Consider the following 18476-nt stretch of genomic DNA (forward strand, 5'->3'; position numbering starts at 1 on the left):
GGGTGTGGGGGCCCAGGGCCGGAGGGGGCGGGGCTGGGGCCTGTGAGGCAGGGCCGCGGCCGGGTGAGGAGGGGGTGGGGGAGGACGGGGAGGCGGGGTGTGCGCGCCCGCGGCCGGGGGGGCGGGTGAGGCAGGGCCGCGGCCAGGTGAGGAGGGGGGAGGCGGGGTGTGGGGACCCTGCGCCCCGGGGGGGGGTAAGGAGGGGCTGGGGCCCTGTGAGGCGGCCGGGTGAGGAGGGGGAGGTGGGGTGTGCGCGCCCGCGGCCGGGGGGGAGGGGCTGGGGCGGGTGAGGCAGGGCCGCGGCCAGGTGAGGAGAGGGGAGGCGGGGTGTGGGGACCCTGCGCCCCGGGGGGCGGGTAAGGAGGGGCTGGGGCCCTGTGAGGCGGCCGGGTGAGGAGGGGGAGGTGGGGTGTGCGCGCCCGCGGCCGGGGGGGAGGGGCTGGGGCGGGTGAGGCAGGGCCGCGGCCAGGTGAGGAGAGGGGAGGCGGGGTGTGCGCGCCCTCGGCCGGGTGAGGAGAGGGTGGGTGAGGAGGGGTGAGGCGGGGTGTGCGCGGCCGGGGGCGAGGAGGAGGGGCTGGAGCGAGTGAGGCAGGGCCGCGGCCAGGTGAGGAGGGGGAGGCGGGGTGTGCGCGCCCTCGGCCGGGTGAGGAGAGGGTGGGTGAGGAGGGGTGAGGCGGGGTGTGCGCGGCCGGGGGCGAGGGGGAGGGGCTGGAGCGAGTGAGGCAGGGCCGCGGCCAGGTGAGGAGGGGGAGGCGGGGTGTGCGCGCCCTCGGCCGGGTGAGGAGAGGGTGGGTGAGGAGGGGTGAGGCGGGGTGTGCGCGGCCGGGGGCGAGGGGGAGGGGCTGGAGCGAGTGAGGCAGGGCCGCGGCCAGGTGAGGAGGGGGAGGCGGGGTGTGCGCGCCCGCGGCCGGGCGGGGCTGGGGCAGGTGAGGCAGGGCCGCGGCCAGGTGCGGAGGGGGGGTGTGGGGGCTCGCGGCCTGGTGAGGAAGGGGAGGGTGAGGAGGGGGGAGGCGGGGTGTGCGCGCCCGCGGCCGGGCGGGGCTGGGGCAGGTGAGGCAGGGCCGCGGCCAGGTGCGGAGGGGGGGTGTGGGGGCTCGCGGCCTGGTGAGGAAGGGGAGGGTGAGGAGGGGGGAGGCGGGGTGTGCGCGCCTGCGGCCTGGTGAGGAGAGGAGGGGTGAGGAGGGGGAGGCGGGGTGTGCGCGGCCGGGGGCGAGGGGGAGGGGCTGGGGCGAGTGAGGCAGGGCCGCGGCCAGGTGAGGAGGGGGAGGCGGGGTGTGCGCGCCCTCGGCCGGGTGAGGAGGGGGAGGCGGGGTGTGCGCGCCGGCGGCCCGAGCGGGAGGGGCCCGGCGAGGCAGGGCCGGTCGGGGCGCGGAGAGGGCGAGGCCGAGGCCGGGCGCGGGGCCTGCCGCTGGGCGCTGGGGCCCTGGAGGTCTGGCGGTTCCCGGGAGGCCTCGGGCGTGCTGTCCGCGGCGGTCGGTGAGTCGGCGGGCGGAGAGGGGCTGGGCTGGGGGAGGGGCCGGGCCTCAGGGAAACCATTTGTTTCGGGTTGTGCGGCAGCCGCCGGCACACGCTCCATGTCGGGACCCGCCTCGGCTGGTTCCGTTAGGGCAGGTGTCCCAGGTGCCTTTCCCCGGGCGTCCAGCGGGGAGGTGGTCGGTTTTCCTCCTTTGCTTTCTCATCGGGCTTCATTGCTCCATTGTCCTGTGCAGGCCTTGAAGTGCCTGGCAAGACATCCCCAAGCCGTTGATGACGATGCTTCCACAGTTTATTTATAGGGAAACGATTTCTTTGTCAGCCAGGAATATGGATTATTTTTCTTTCAAGTTGTTTTAACAAGGAGAAAGGTTTAAACCAATGAAGAACGTTTTCTTATTTGCAACTGTTTATGGAACCGTCTCTGCCAGCCGCTAGGGGCGCTGGCTAAAAATCTAGGTTTCCTAGCCTTACCCTCAGAAATTCCCATTAGGCTGGCTTGGGGTGTGGCTCTGGAATCACCCCTTCTGAGTTCACGGGGGGCGATTCTGATGTTTTGTCATTGCCCACACTCTGGCAACACTGAGGACCGAACGTCTAAAAATGGTTAATACCCCTTCGGGAGCTGATGGAGAGCCAGGGGGAGAAATGGGGCGGCCAGGTTATGTTCTTTGTTCTCTGCATTAGTCACAAGGACACTCTTGTCAGAATCATTTTGGGGTGCTTGTTAAAATGGCAATTCTGGGCCCACCGCAGATCTATCGGATGGGATTTTTTGGTGGAGAAGCCAAGGAATATTTGTGTTTGGCAAACTTCCCAAGTAGCTCTGGTGCACACAAGTTTGAGAATCCTTGTTCTGCATTCTTTGTGTAAATGGTTTCCAGATCTGTTTTTATGGCTACTGCGTGGATTAACCAACCTAGCTTTTTTGGAGCACCTCAGCTTCCGCCTGGCCAAAGCATCCGTGGCAGGAGTGGTGGGGAAGAAGGGGGCCATAACCCTGAAGAGAAAAATCCTGACTTCCCCTTTTTGTTAATGGGTATGCCCTCCTCCAGTCACCTGTGCTTGACATCTAGTTGTCCTTGACTTTTTAATCTCCAGTCACATAGTTTCTTTGATTTTTACATCCAGAATCTCTCTGCTGGATATTTTGGTAGGTTAAAAGGTCAAATATCAGGGATTTTATATTGTTCAAGCTCATATCTGCCATTTTTCTTTATTCCCACCACCCATCCCTTTCCTGTGGGTTGTTTTGGTGTTTTCCTGACTGGTGTCCAGAGTTCTAATTCTTTGTGTTTTTCTGGTCTGGGCCACATACTCTGCTGGGAAATGAACTTTCCTAGGATCATGCCAGTGTGCCATCTCCCTCTTCCTGCTTTTGCTCAAAAACTCAGTTTCTCAGGTTTATCTGTTACTGTATTAGTGCTGTTTAAAAGGCAAGAACAGATACTTACTCTTTTACCTCAAGGAAAAGGAAATTTATAGGACTTAATCAGCAAGAAATCAGAATCCAAGGCCACTTCTCTCTCTCTCTCTCTCTCTCTCTCAGGGGCCACATTTGTTTCCTTGGCTTATGAGGAATCTTTTACTCTATTCATATCTGTTAGGTTCTCTCTGCTGACTAGCTGTCTCAAAACTGTATCATTTGGCACATGGCTCATAATGACTGAGTCTTGGGTTTCAATTCCCAGTTCTAAAAAGAGGAATCTCATTGGCCTGGCTTATGTTTTTGAACATTCACATGTCCTAGATCATGTGCCCATCCCTGGTAATGGCTGATGTAGAAAACAGGGTAGCAGAGCCTGTGGGCAGGCAAAGGCCTATAGACTAGGCACGTTTAGTACACCTATGCAGTTATTTCGATTTGACAGTTACCTATAATGTTTCTACTTGGTCTATTCCTGTGGTAGGTTCTGGGGATAAAAGAACAAAGGAGAGACAGCCCTCGTCCTTGAAGAAGTTACAGATCTAACCAGCCACCCTCTTTCCAATCTTAGCACTTTTTTACTTAAACGTCCCATCCATGCTATATACATTGTTTCTTGGGCATACACCAAGAAATAGTCTTTTGGCTTTTTTATCTTCACATGAGAATACCAAGGTCTAACTGTGCATGCCAGGCCAGTTCCTGACCGTCAGGAACTGTTTTTCTCTTTCTTAGCCTTAATTTTATAGGCATTGTGCCAGATATAAGGTGGGTCTTGCCTCAAGGACTTGGAGTTTATAGTTGTCAGCAACGATGAGTAAAATGGTATACGAGCTGTCAGAGTTTAGGTATATCCACAGGGTGTGGAGTCTAAGAATCGGAGCACTGACCCAGCTTAGAAAGTAAGCCAGTCAGTGGAGGCTTCCAGAAGATAATGTTAGAGCCATGTCCACAAGGATGAGTAGAAACTATCCAGGCATGTCCGTGAAGGATGGGCTTTCTAATCTGAGAGGGTAATAAGTGCAGAGGCCTGGAAAAAAGAAAGTGTGGGGCAGCCAACGGTTGCAAACAGATTAGTCTGCCTAGACCTGGAAGAGTGGATGTGAGTAGGGAAGCAGCTTTGGGTCAAGAATGGGTGAGGCTGGACTGGTAAGATGGGGCCAGATTGCTCTGCGTAGAGCAAAGCTTTTCATAGGAATTATAGAATTGAATCTTTACAGTGGCTTTCAAAGGCTCTGAGGGCTTCAGTTCCTTGAATAACTAGTGAGTAATGAAGCTATCATCTTTTGTTCTCCCAGAATGAATTTATGGGGAACTTAACAGAAGGATTCTAAAAGAAGTGTGTTTTAGATCCCTTTTCAATGTGTCAGCTTGATTGAGGGTGGGAGAAGACTGGAGAGAGGAGATAAAAAGTTGGGGGACTATCCCATTGATCCAGATGAAAGATGGTGCAGTAGAAATTCTTAGAACAGGTGCCTAGATTACAACAGTTTCCTTTTTTCTGGAAACCGTGCCATTACTATATGACCTTATAATCCCCTCCTAACCCTGTGACTATAGTTAATTGGCTCTGGTTGCCACTTGACCCAACCTGGGACTTTTGGATCTGGGAACAAGAATAGTGTGTGCACTCTCTCTCTCTCTTTTTACTTTTTTCAGAGGGGGAACACAAGCAGAGGGAATGGCAGGCAGATGGAGAGGGAGAAGCAGTCTCCCTGCTCAGGGACATGGGGCTGAAGCCCAGGACCCTGGGATCATGACCTGAGCTGAAGGCAGATATTTAACTGACTGAGCCACCCAGGCACTCCTCTTTTCTCTTTTTCTTTTTTGAGAAACTATCTGATTTGGGACTTAGATAGCTGTTGGCTGCCATATTCTTAATTGTGTAGAAGTTGGTCTGTAATGAAAATAGATTAAGCCAACAGAGAATGAGGATTTTACTGGCATTTGAAGTCCAGTGGCACCCACCTTTCCCATAGTGTGGTTTTGCGAAATAAATCAGTATCCTTAAAATGAATTTCCAGTTTTGCTTAAGTGAATTTAAATTTGTCTCTTGTACCCTGAGGAGTCTTGATTGATATAGATGATGAAGGCCCTAAACTAGAGCACTGAGGGTGGGGTTGGCAGATGTTAGAAGTTACAAGTACGTTAGACAGAAAGCAGTAATGGTTGTACTCTGGAAAGAGTGGTTGATGCTTTGATACAGTGGACATGAGGATGGTGTTCAAAATGGAGGGAGTAAATTGAACAAAGGTAGGTGTGCGGAGCTGCCTACAGGTAGGGGCATCTTTGAGCGCTTCAGTTGGATTGGGCTGTGGGAGGAAGTGGCACTGGTATAAAAAGAGAATGGTAGGTAGAGCCGGATCCTGGATGCTTTACTGAGGTATTAGACTTGATCCTATAAGATAAGAGAACAAATGAAGGCATTGAAAATTGGTGACAACTGCTAAGAGAAATCTCTTACTGGTTTGCAATAATAGAAGTATCCCAAGTATTCTTGGGATGTGATATATAGCATAGGGAGTACAGTCAGTAATATTATAATAACTTTGGTGACAAATGGCAACTGGACTTAGGGGGATCAAGAGGTGTACTTGAAACTAATTGGATATTCTATGTCAGTTATACTTTAGGAAAAAAAGTGTCGCATTCTGGAAAATTAGGAAATAATGTTTCTAAAGAAAACAAAAATTATATTAATGCCATTACCATTTGATCTGTTTCATTTCAATATTTAAAAATGTGTATATTTACAATAGTTGAGATGCTGTGTATATAGTTTGATTTTAATTTTTTCTACCACCTAATATATCACATAGTTTTTGATGACTGTTTATTCCATTGTGTGAATTTATCATAATTTATGTAATTTCCCATCTCTAAGTTTCTTGTTCTCATGAATAAAATTGTGTTGTACTTTGTCCATATTTCCTGTGTTTTTAGAATTGATATCTAGCAGTGAAGTTAGTGGAATAAGTAACATAACTTTTTTGGAGGATTTTTGTAAAATGAGGTATTGCTGAGTTACACTCTACATCAGTATTATTTACCCTTTTTACTGTCCAGTTTTGAATTTTGACAAATGCATATAATCATACTACCACCACAAGCAGGATAGGGAAGAGTTCCAAGAACCCCCGTAAATTCTCTTGCACCCCAATGTAGTCCTCTCATTCTCTTCCCTTAGACTCTGACAATTTCTGATCTGTTTTATGTCCATATAGTTTTCCTTTTTCAGGATGTCTGTCTTTTGGTCCCCAGAAGGTAGACTTCTACGCCCATGCAAAACCCTATCCCAAGGCTCCCCCAAAGTCTCCGCTCATTATAGCATTAACTCAGTCTCATTTGAATCTTGTCAGCTCTCAACTTCTAAATCGCATCATCTAAATCAGGTATGAGTGAGGCTCTGGGTAGAGTCCATCTTGAGGCATAATTCCTATCCATCGTGAACCTGTGAAACTTGAGAAATAAGTCATATGCTATAAATTATAATGAGGGGACAAACATGGGATATGAGTTGACAGTGCTCAAAAAGGGGGAAAATGGAAGGATAAAAGATGTCACCAGTACCAAGTAATTTTATTCTCTTAGAGCAAAGATTTTTAACATTGGTGAACTCTGATTTATCATTTTTCTTTTTTTGAGGATGATGCTTTTAGTGTTAAAGAGTCTTTGCTTATGCTTTTAGTGTTAAAGAGTCTTTGCTTAATCCAAAATAGTCTGTGTTATCTTCCAGAAGTATTGTGCTTTTAGATATTAAGTCAATTTTAGTATATGTATTTTGTGCAAAGTATGCATTGATATTTGTTTATTTGCATTTGGATGTCCAGTTGGGTCAAACAACATGCCTACTTTTTTCGAATTTGCATTCTAGTAGTGGTAGATGAACAGTAAACACATAATATGATGTATTTTCAGTGGCGGTAAGTACCATGGAAAACATAAAGCAGGGCAAGGAGGTGGTGGGAGTGTGGGGACCACTGTGGAGGATGTGTGAGGTTGTTAACTATTTTATATCACAGGGTCAGGTTAGACTTTCCTAATCAGGTGAGCAAAGGAAGTGAGGGAGGGAGACGTGCATTTCTGGTGGAAGAGATTTAGGGAGACAGAATCCCTGAGGTAGCACAGTTTTTGGCGTGTTCAAGCCATGAAATGGGTAAAGGGGAGTGGTAGGAGATAAGGTCACGTAGAGTCATTGAGAGCAAGATAACACATGTGATTTGGGTTCTGTGAGAAGCCAGTGGAGGGCTTTGAGCAGGGAAAGATGGAATCTGACTCAGGACCACTCCAGGTGGGGTTCTTCAGTCAGCAGATGAAGCACCATTTCCTGGGAGCTTGTTAAAGATGCAACTTGGGCTGCACCCACACCTACCAAATCAGAATCCCTGAGGGTAAGGCCTAGGCATCTGGGTTTTGCAAGCTCTCTAGGTGATTCTGATGCATGTTGTGGTTTAAGAAGCTCTGGTCAGACTTAGGTTTTCAGAATATCACTGTGGTTGCCTTGTGGAGGATGGACTGTAGAGAAGGCAAATGGAAGTAGGAAGAGCAGTTGGGATCTAGATGAGAATCTAGACCACAGTGATTGGACCACAGTGATTGTGTTGGAGATGGTGAGCAGTAGTTAGATTTAAAATATGTTTTATAGGTAAAGCCAATCTACTAGGATTTCCTAATAAATTGAGTGTAGAGTGTAGAGTGTAGAGAATGAGATAAGTTGGGTAGTTCCGTGGAAGGATGGAGCTGGAACAGCCATTTACAGAGATGGAGGAGCCGTGGAGCACTTTCTTCTCTTAAGGGGTGATGAGGAGGATGGATTGAGGGATGCATTTGGAGTTTAGCATTTGGATGAGTTAAGATTGAGATGTGTGTGAGTCTTGGGAAGGGAGGGGTGGGCATTATGACAGCTGAGCTGTAGGGCCTTGTACAAGTGTAAGGTTAAAAATGATAAGATAGTAGCAAATTAGTTTTTTCCTAATCACAAATTATGTGTATTTTATCTAATCTACTTTTAACAGGTATTGGATTAAGGATAACTACAGCTTTTTGTGAAAATGTCAGTTCTGATATCACAGAGTGTAATAAATTATGTAGAAGAAGAAAACATTCCTGCCCTGAAAGCTCTTCTTGAAAAATGCAAAGATGTAGATGAGAGAAATGAGGTAAGACCAAGTTTCCTTTCTTTCTTTCTTCTTCTTTTTTTTTTTTTCCACACCCAATATGGGGCTTGAACTCAGAATCCTGGGATCAAGAGTCAGGTGCTCTACTGATTGAGCCAGACTGGCACCCCTAAGACCGAGTTTCTAAAATTAAATTCTTTTTATGAATATTTGTTAACTAGTGCTTAGCTCTGGTAAAATTGTTCAAAGTACTTCAAATTCTGTACTTTTGGAATACATTTGAACTCATATATCTGATTGAATATGGAGTTTAGATTTATGATTGATTTTTTTTTTTTTAGATGGAATAACCAATATTTGGGAAGTTTGATTACTAAAGTCTGAAGTATTTCTAGGAAGTTTTAGAGAGTTTCTAGACCCACTCTTCCTAGAAATAGATTAGACAAAATTTTAAAAATATTTTCTGTAATGGTACCTTGGTTCTCTAAGTTATTCATTTCATGCACTTAGGGATTTTAAAGAGCCTACATCTTTAAGGGATAGTTAAATAGGTTATGTGTTTTGTTTAATAAGATAGGGAAATATATATTTACCATTTTCATTAACTTCTATTAGATATTTCTATTCAACAATATAAGTAAATAGACTGTTGATCTTATCTAATCATGAAGCACCATACTGCAGCATTTTAGGGACTAAAAAACTTTCTGTATGAATTTTTTAAGTGTCAAAGTTTGTATGTATTTTATGGAATTTAAGAAAAATAAAACTTTCGGGGCACCAGACCAGCTCAGCTGGAAGAGCATGTGACAATCTCATGATGATGTTTAAGTCCCACATTGGATGTAGAGATTACTTAAAAATAAATTTAAAAAAGACTTAAGAAAAAAAGGAAAAAGCTTCTTAAAGCTGTATTTTCAATGTAATTTTTTTTTTTTTGCCAGTGAATGAGGAGTGATACATATATATGTATGTATGTGTGTACATATATGTATCTGTGTGTGTAGACATGTAAAGAAGTTTCAGTTTTTTTATTGTAGGGGGAAAAAACAAAATTTATCATCTTAACCATTTTTAAGTGTATAATTCATTTGTGTTCAGTCATGTAACTAATTTATAATGTTCTGAAATATCTCCAGATCTTTTTCAAGTCAAAAACTCCATGTTGGTTAAACAGCAACTCCCTATTTCTTTTCTCCCCAGCCCCTGGTAACTACTCTTCTACTTTCTGTTTCTATAAATTTGACTACTCTTGATACCTCATATAAGTGGGATCAAACAGTATTTGTCTTTTTATAATGGCTGATTTCACTTAGCATAATATTCTTAGGGTTCAGTCATGTAGCATATGACAAGATTTCTTTCCTTTTAATAGAGTTGAATACCATTCCATTGTATTTTGTTTATGCATTTATCTATTGATGGACATTGGGTATTTTTTCTTCCTCTTGTCTATTGTGAATAGTGCTGCTATGAACATGAATATGCAAATATTATAAATGTTTAAAGTTGTGGAATCAGCAGTTATTTTATGATAATTATTTTTGACATAGGGTACCTAATTTCTTTAAGTTAGTAACTGTCACAAGCAAATCTTAACATAAAAATTTTGTTATTGCATACAGAAATTGTTGCTGCTATAATTTTATGATAGTTAATGTTTTTAATTGAATCAGCTCATTTAAATTGCATAGCAACTTTATAAAGAATAATACTGTTATTTATCTTGATTTACAGTTAAATGGCCAGTTTCCTATCCAAGTTACTACCTGGTAGAACCCAAATTTGAATGCTGTTCTGTTTTATTTCAAAGTATAACCTGTTTATGCTCTATTGCCATTCTTTGAGTTTTCAGAGTAAGTTCAATCTAATGATATGCCCATATTTTCAGTGTTTCTGTATTGAATATAATATATTTTGGTTAGGTAACTCTTCTGTGATTATGCAAGTTGTCAATAATTGTTCTCAATAGGTAAGAGAGAATTTATAATTGGAGATTGTTCATTGTTATAGTTACTTTAAAAAGTGGTCATTTTATTAGCATTTATTAGCATATTTGAAATAACAAAAGGATGATAGTTTAAAAAGATTAAATATTACTTCATAAACATTTTCTATAAGAATACCAAGGAAATAGTTTCACTTGGAAGGAGAACTATAGCATATCAGTAAGCACAAAATTATTAATCTTTCCCATAAAGAATGAAGCATATTTGGTATAGAGAGCTTCACTAAATCGTGCATGTGGTAGCATTTAACTGGTATTAATGTTATTTATTATTTTCTAATTTTTAATTTTTATTTATTTATTTAAAGAGTGTACAAGCAGGGGGAGGTGCATGCAGAGGGAGAGGGAGACTCTCAAGCAGACTGCACTGAGCTTGGAGCCCAAGGCCAGGGGTTGATCTCACAACTCTGAGATCATGATCTGAGGTGAAATCAAGAGTCACCTGCTTAGCTGAATGAGCTACCCAGGCATCCCTGACATTAATGGTATTTTTATCTAGTTTAGGGTTGCATCAATTGAAATTAAGAGTTTTAAAATAATGATTTGAAGCAACCTGGATTGTTAATTATGGCTCAGTGTGAGAGTTGGAGAGAAAGTAGTTTTCTCCAGGCTTTTTTGGGGTATTTTGCTTCTATGGCTTCTGATAAAATTTAAACTTTATAGAATTCTGTAAAGTTGTATGGATTTTCTTCTTTTTTCCTCCCTTTAAAAGTATTTTACTTTATATTAATGTGTTTTGGTTATCAGTTTTGAAAAGTTCTCTTAAAGATTACATCAATAAAATAAAATAATGTGGGGAAAATTGTTGTACTGTATTTAGCATACAGTTAGCTACCCTCAGTAAATGCTAATTTCTTGCATTCTTTTCCTCTGAGCTTTATTTGTAAACTAGGTAGCTCTTGGCCTGTGAATGTTCTCAGTGATGGCAGATTTTTGCCCTTGGTAGGATAGTGAAGGACTTTTATTTTAGAAAGAACAGAAAATTACTCTCAGCTCTTTTTGGTACAAGATTATAGTGCTGAGGTAGAACACCATTTTCCCAAGAAAATAAAGTGGGACTCCAAATTCGAGGGATGGATTTGTTTATATGCTTAGAAATAGGCTCTGAGGGAAATTTCAAAGGAGAATTTAAAAATATTTTAGTTTTGGGATGCCTGGGTGTCTCAGTGGTTGAGTGTCTGCCTTTGGCTCAGGTCGTGATCCCAGGGTCCTGGGATTGAGTCCCGCATCAGGCTCCCTAGTGGGAGCCTGCTTCTCCCTCTGCCTGTGTCTCTGCTTCTCTCTCTGTGTCTCTTATGAATAAATAAATAAAATCTTTTAAAAGGAAAAAAAACTGATAAGTTTAAAAAAATAAAAAATAAAAATATTTTGGTTTCACTACAATTATCAGAAGAAGTATATATTCTCCAAAGGTTTACTTTAAAGGGCAGTGGTTATTGAGGCTATAGTACACCCAAATAAGTAGAAGTAGTTTCTCTAGGAATTGGGCAGAGCAAAGAGATGGTGAATAGGAAATGTTTTTACATTCTAGTCTTCTGGGAAGCTAAGTATGGTACCTGTTGAGGGAACTTCTGTTGGTGCAATGTTTGTTATAATGTGTTTTGGCTTGGGAGATCTTTATAAGTGGAGTAGGGGTCATGTGAGTTCTGTGATTCTCTGTATTTTGGAAAGCAATGGGCTTGGGGTTTACTGGGATGTGCAGGATTAGGTATGGAAGGGGCCTGTACTGATTCATTTTGAAGTGGAAGAATAAAGTTGTCATGGCTGATTCCAAGTTACTCTGTCTCTACAAGCGTAGTTATAAGATTGGTTAAGCAAGAACTAATAGAATAAATATTTTGTTACAAGCCTTGCTTAATGTAACTTTTCTTCTATCTTTGAGAATCTAATAAAACTTCATGGTAGCCTCTTTTGACAGTTATTTATCTTTTTGATTTTAGTGTAGCTGTAAAGGTGTATTAGTTAAGAATTACGTAGGATTGCATGTAATAGATCCTAAAACAATGTCTTAATCAAATTAAGGTCTTATTTTTCGCATGTGAGGACAAGCTGGAGGAACCATTCCAAGGTTGATATGTTGGCTTCCGGAAATCTTCGCAGGTTCCTTCTGCCTCTCTCTCTACTCTGCACTGTGTGCTGGTAACTGCACATCAGCCATCTTGCCATGTTCACCAGTGTGTCTACATATGGAGCAAGAAAAAGGAAGAAGGCAGCTGAGCTCATCTAATTGCTGAGCTGTCCTGGGAGACTTAGCTCGAGCAGTAGCATAGGATGATATCCAGCTGCAAGTGAGGCTGAACAGTGTGGGTTTTTTTTAGCTGAGCACATTGCTGCCCCTAAACAAAATCCTGTCACTTTGAATGCTGGAGAGACCACTACTAGTTTCTGCAAGAGAAAGTAATGACTATTCAAGTTTTAAATTTGGCTTGTTTCAGGATGCCTGGGTCGTTCAGTGGATGAGCGTCTACCTTCAGCTCCGTGTGGTCCCGGGGTTCCGGGATTGAGTCCCACATCGGGCTCCCTGCATGGAGACTGCTTCTCCCTCTGCCTATGTCTCTGCCTCTGTGTCTCTCATGAATAAATGAATAAAAAAATCTTTATAAATAAATAAATTTGGCTTGTTTCTAGTTAATCAAATTTATACCATGTTTCTTATTTGTCTTATAGATATTTATGCACATCTACATTATTTTCTCCCTCATACTCAAGAAGCACCTATCTCTGTGAACTTTCTGAAATGACTGTGACCCCAGAAAGTAAACAGGAAAATTCTGAGTCTCTGGAATTACTAATCTGAAAACTCTGATGTAAAATTCATATATCCTTAGGGCCATGGATTCAGGATTACTTGGTTTTAATTTGTGTATTATATCAATGTCTTTGTTATCTCACTTTTTATCACGGTCGATTAGGAAGGAAAAGGTTGCTATAGAAAGTTTTTCGAAGAAGTTACAGCTGACAGAAGCAAGCTTGGTGTAGTAATTGATGTCTGTGGTTATGACTCAATTGCAAACGTAATGTTTAAGGTAATCTGTTTAACAAGTAGTAATGTGTGCATTGCTTTTTAAACTAATAGTTATCATAAAATATATAATCAAATTTAATGTTTAAAGGATAAGCTTTTTCACCTGGAAAAATCTATTTGGGAATAATACCTCATTCCCTGATGACCTTGGTTGAATGATGCATAAGTTAATATCCACTGTTATATAAGAATGTCTCTATTTAAAGCAATTTACTTTTTTACTTTGCTTAAACCAATATTTGTGTTTTAAGTCTTTGCTTGTATTATTCTTATAATAGCATCTGTTGTATTTTACCAGTTATTGTATTTGCTGCTTTGTATGTTGCCATTGACAGATTTTTTTAATTCTTTGAGCTTTTGCTCACTCATTTACTCAACAGATACTTGAATGTCTGTGTGACAATCACTGTCCTTCACACTGGTGATACATTATTATTTTTACATCTACACTTATGTTTATTCTTTTCATACAGTGTAATACCAGTTTCAGGTGTACAATTTAGTGATTTAGCACTTCCATACAACACCTGATGCTCATCCCCTCTTTAACCCCACCCCCACCCACCTCTTCTCTGGTAACCATCAGTGTGTTCTCTATACTTAAGAGTCTGTTTCTTGGTTGCCTCTCTTTTTGGGAGAATACAGTATTAAATTAAAAACAAAAACAAAAACAGACATGCATCTTACCCTCATGGAATTTAGAGCGTTTAGGAGAAATGGACAGTTATCAGTTGTTAATCACACAAATATAATCACAAAGTTTAGTATAATAAAGGAGAATTAGAGGGCTTAGTCAGACTTCTTTGAGGGGTTGATGTTTGACCCAAGAGCTGAAGGATGGGTGGTAGTTAATTGGGTGGGACAGAGGGAAAACTGTTGTGAGGGTCCAGAGGTCGGAAAGGGCTTAGGAGTATGTTGGTGAGGAGGGAATGGCACAGAGTAAGTTTTGAGGTAGTCCTGCCATGGCCACTGTAAGTATTTTGTTTCTTATCCAAAAGAGCAATAGTGGTTACTGGGGATTTTACACAGAAACGATGTCATGTTAGCATTTAACACATATATCAGTGACCCCACACTGATATATACATAGTAAGTAGATACTTAAATATTTGTCTAATTGAACTTAATTTTTGGTGTAAATTTTTTTCTCATATACCTTAGTATGTTTTAACACTTTTAGTACTATCGTTGTTAGCCCACTGCTGCTCATCTGTTTCTTACCATGGCCCTTACAGAAGATGATCATGTGTGTATTGTCCTTGTGGTAGATGAGTCCTGCTTGTGGAAGGAACCCATCCCAGGATCTGGCTGCCCAGGCCTGCCGTATTCTCAGGGCTTAGATGTACTGTCTCTTACTACTGTGTCTCATTCTAGGCACATAGGGGGCAACTGGAGGTTTTTATGTATTGTTTTACTTTCCTCCCTCTTGCCCTGACGAACATCTTACATATATGGTTAAAATCATATTCTGTATCATATTTTTATCTGGTATTGTTAGAGAATTTGGTTACCATAGATATGCTAAGATTTTTATATACATTGTGGTAATTACTTCTCAGAGCCTAGTATTCATCTTTTCTTGTTTTGAATGAAATTGTAGTGCCAAAACCAGACTACTAATGCTTTAGTCAAAAAAGTTTCATTTTCTCTTTGACTTCGATATTATTAGCAAACTGAAAACTTAAGATTTCAAAGGTGTTTCTAAATTTGAGAAATTCTGTAAACAATGTTTAACATAACATTGTGGAAACACCAGTGTGGTATATTTAACTGTGGCATTTCATAAAGCCCTCTGTGTCTTTTATATTTTCTAGTGTGGCCAGACCCCATTGATGATAGCCGCTGAACAAGGCAATCTGGAAATAGTGAAGGAGTTAATTAAGAATGGAGCTAATTGCAATCTGGAAGATCTGGTATATATTAAAATAGTCTATTTGTTGTCTTTTCCTTAACTTTGTTGTTTTTAAGAAGTGATTCAAAATTAGTAGATTATAATTGTTCTTTCAGGTCTATCTTAATTTTGCCTAATATGCAAAGTCAGTTTTTAAAGGGGTGATGCAGGAGAAATTTTTACTTTCAATGAAAAGTCTCAGCTCTTTGTTTTTTATATATAGATGGTACTGGCTGAATAGGGAGCACATATACTTAGATACTTGTAGCCTTTAATTAAAAATAAAGGACAGTAGTTTTTTTATCATGTAGTTTCTAAATATATCATGGGATCATGTTAGTTTAATAGCTTGTGAATGTGCTCTTAAATCTGATGACGGCTCTTTAATTTTAATTTATAGTAATGGTTGGCAGCCACAAGGATTAACTTTAAGGTTTTGATAGTCATCTTGTCTTTTTTTTAAAAAAATGCAATATGTAATTAGACGTTCAGTGAAAAGACTGAACGAGCAGTTGTGAAAAAGCACTTCTGCACCACTGCGGTGATACACTGATAAATTCTTAACAGAGCTTATGCTTTGGTGTTATTTTAGAGTAGTTTAGAGTGGGTCAGATCATGTCAATTTGGTATGATCATTTGGTACGTAAACTTGAATTTACTTCCCTCACTATGGGTTGTGATTTTTGGTTTTGAAATGGTAACATTGGTGACTGTGTGTTCAAGGATAACTGGACAGCACTTATATCGGCATCCAAGGAAGGGCACATGCACATTGTAGAAGAACTGCTTAAGTGTGGGGTCAACTTGGAGCACCGTGATATGGTATGTGCGTCACTTATGATGTGCTGTTTAATTAGCTGGAATCTTAATCAGTAGCAGGTACATCTGGAACCTTGTACTTTTGTGCATGAGGTGATATTAAAACATCACTTTTAAGATTTGGGGCTGGGCATTGAAACAACCCTCAAGAATGTGTAAAAACCCAGGTGAGATAATGACCTTTTAGAATATTCTTGGTTATCATTTTCAGTTTATTTCAGAGTTTAAAATTCTAAAATATTATTAAAAACAACGCAATAATTTCCAATATATTAGTGTTTTCAACTTAGAGAATTGTTTTCTTTAAGAGGACCTTTAAGAGGGACAGTATAGTTTTAAAAATATTTTCAGTTGTTTGAAGTTACAATTTTCAGAATAATGTTTATAAGTTTATTTTTAAAATGTAATTGTATTCAGACATGCCATCCATATATATTACAGGTTGAACAAGATATGATTCTTAATCATCTTAGGTCTTAATTTGCTTCAGACATCTGCTTAAAGCATAAAGATGAAGAAAGATAATTTCTAGCTTATTTATTATGCAAAATGTTTGCCCTTTTCCAAAGTTAATTTTAACAGTGGAATAGAGGAAGGAATTGCTCTGCCTTGATGTATAAAACGTGTACTTCTTTGCTGATAATGCTTTATGAAGTGCCAGCGGTCTGAGCTTTAAGGAACTGTAGCATTCTACCATCTTGTACTTACTATTATAATTATAATTTACATAGTCTGTTTATCTCTATAGTCTTATATGTATTCTCAAACTTGATGAAGTAGATGAGAAGACACAGAACTATTTACTTTCTGTCTTTAACATTATAGTATTTAGGCAAAATATTGCTTTCCAAAGTTACCTGGGGTTAGCTCCTAAGTAGTTATGTGATTATGTGATTCATTTGTAATATAGTTAGATTCTTTTGGCCCAGTCTGTATTCAGTTTTTCTCTCCATATTCTGGTTGATTTTCAAAAATTTGCATACAGTAAAATTCACTCTTGGGGTATACAGTTCTATGGGTTTTGCCAAGTGCAAATGTCTTATGTCTACCACCACCTTCTGTACAGAGCAGTTAAACCACCTTAACAGTACCCTTAGACTGCTCCTTTATAATTATCCAGTCCACCCACTCCTTAGTCGCTGGCCACCACTGATCTGTTTTCCCTTTCTGCAATTGTGCCCTTTTCTGATCAGGACAAGTATTTTTTTAATCTCCTTTTTCATGATGATGAAAGAGAATCGGAAGGATTAAGTGATTTATATTCTCAGAACCAAATGTGGATTTAAATGGTTTAAAAAAGCCCAAAACATTCATTTCTTAGTATAATTTGATTACATTGGTCTTTCTTACTGAACTGCATTATGACTGAAGAGAAAATTGCTTAAAATAAAAAAAGAAAAGAAAATTGCTCCTGTAATTTAGAAAATAGAACGTCATCATGCTGTTCATTCATACGTGGTGACTTCACCCTGGAAATCCGTGATCTACAGATCTCTGCCTCAGTATCCTCTTTTTTTAGCAAGAGGTGCTGTAATGATCTGGGATTTATAGGATATGTTTAAATGCAGGAGTTGAATATGACTGCTGGAATTCCTCTCTAGAAAAAGTCTAGACTCATACAAGAAGAATATCTAGGGACATAGAAAGTGTTCCAAAGAAAAAATTTTTAAACAGCCAAAATAAATATTGGAAATTCATTTATTTATTTTTACAGATTTTTTTTTTTTTTAATTTTTTTTTTATTATTATTTATTTATGATAGTCATACAGAGAGAGAGAGAGAGAGAGAGGCAGAGACAGAGGCAGAGGGAGAAGCAAGCTCCATGCACCGGGAGCCTGACGTGGGATTCGATCCCGGGTCTCCAGGATCGCGCCCTGGGCCAAAGGCAGGCGCCAAACCGCTGCGCCACCCAGGGATCCCTATTTATTTTTAAATATTGGAAATTTAAAAAATCTAATATGAATGTTCTCTTTCAGTTTCCATGATATAGTCAAAATTTGGAGTAATCATTTTTGGAATTAAGAGATTTGACCTGTTTCAGATCCTATTGTGTATTTGTGAAGTTTGGGAATTTAAAACTACATAGTAGTGCCTTCATACACAATGGTTTTATATAGAAATATTCAAAGAAGGAACTTCATGAATGGCATTTTTGTGCTTGGAGATGACCAAAAGTCATCCCACCCCCTTTTTTTCCTTAGGGAGGTTGGACAGCTCTTATGTGGGCATGTTATAAAGGCCGTACGGAAGTGGTAGAGTTGCTGCTTTCTCATGGCGCCAATCCAAGTGTCACTGGTTTGGTAAGCGTTAAAAATTTCACTGTAATACAAGCGGTAAGTTCTCTTAGGTAATGCTTAAGGCTGGTTATGTTTTAGACTTCATATTGTATAGAAATTATCTAGATCTTATTAAAGATAGTAATGGAGGATATAATTTCAAATCACAATGAAGTCAAGGTAAGCTTCTCGATTTTATCAACAAAAGGGCAACTCTTGGAGCTTAAACTTTAATTATAACTATTCAACATTTCAAAGGAGAATTTGAAATACTTAATTCATCTTGCCTGTTTTTTCTGGGTATGCCTTCTTAATCTAAACTTACTTAAAGAAAGGAGATGTTGACCAAATATCCATACCATTTTTCTGTACATGTCTTTATGTGGTAATACATGCATTACTACTCTACTTAAGACTTGATCTCAGACTGTAGATTGAGA

At 40.8% G+C, this 18476-nt stretch overlaps 1 protein-coding gene across 50 annotated transcripts in view; it reads left to right on the forward strand.

Moving 5' to 3' along the window:
* The window catches only part of KIDINS220 (kinase D interacting substrate 220), a 107814-nt gene that overhangs the window by 382 nt on the left and 88956 nt on the right, over positions 1-18476 (forward strand). For 40 of the 50 annotated variants that reach the window (XM_072767790.1, XM_072767791.1, XM_026009160.2 and 37 more), the window contains exons 2-5: positions 7915-8058; positions 14864-14962; positions 15664-15762; positions 17962-18060. In XM_072767790.1, coding sequence (XP_072623891.1) covers positions 7951-8058; positions 14864-14962; positions 15664-15762; positions 17962-18060 — 405 coding nt within the window. In that variant the 5' untranslated portion in view covers positions 7915-7950. Of the gene's footprint in view, positions 1-1315; positions 1477-7914; positions 8059-14863; positions 14963-15663; positions 15763-17961; positions 18061-18476 lie in introns of those variants that run through there. The other 10 variants (XM_072767793.1, XM_072767757.1, XM_072767768.1 and 7 more) reach the window with 1 other exon arrangement.

The sequence above is a fragment of the Vulpes vulpes genome, chromosome 8, assembly GCF_048418805.1.
Source record: "Vulpes vulpes isolate BD-2025 chromosome 8, VulVul3, whole genome shotgun sequence".
In the NCBI taxonomy this organism is placed as follows: Eukaryota; Metazoa; Chordata; class Mammalia; order Carnivora; family Canidae; genus Vulpes; species Vulpes vulpes.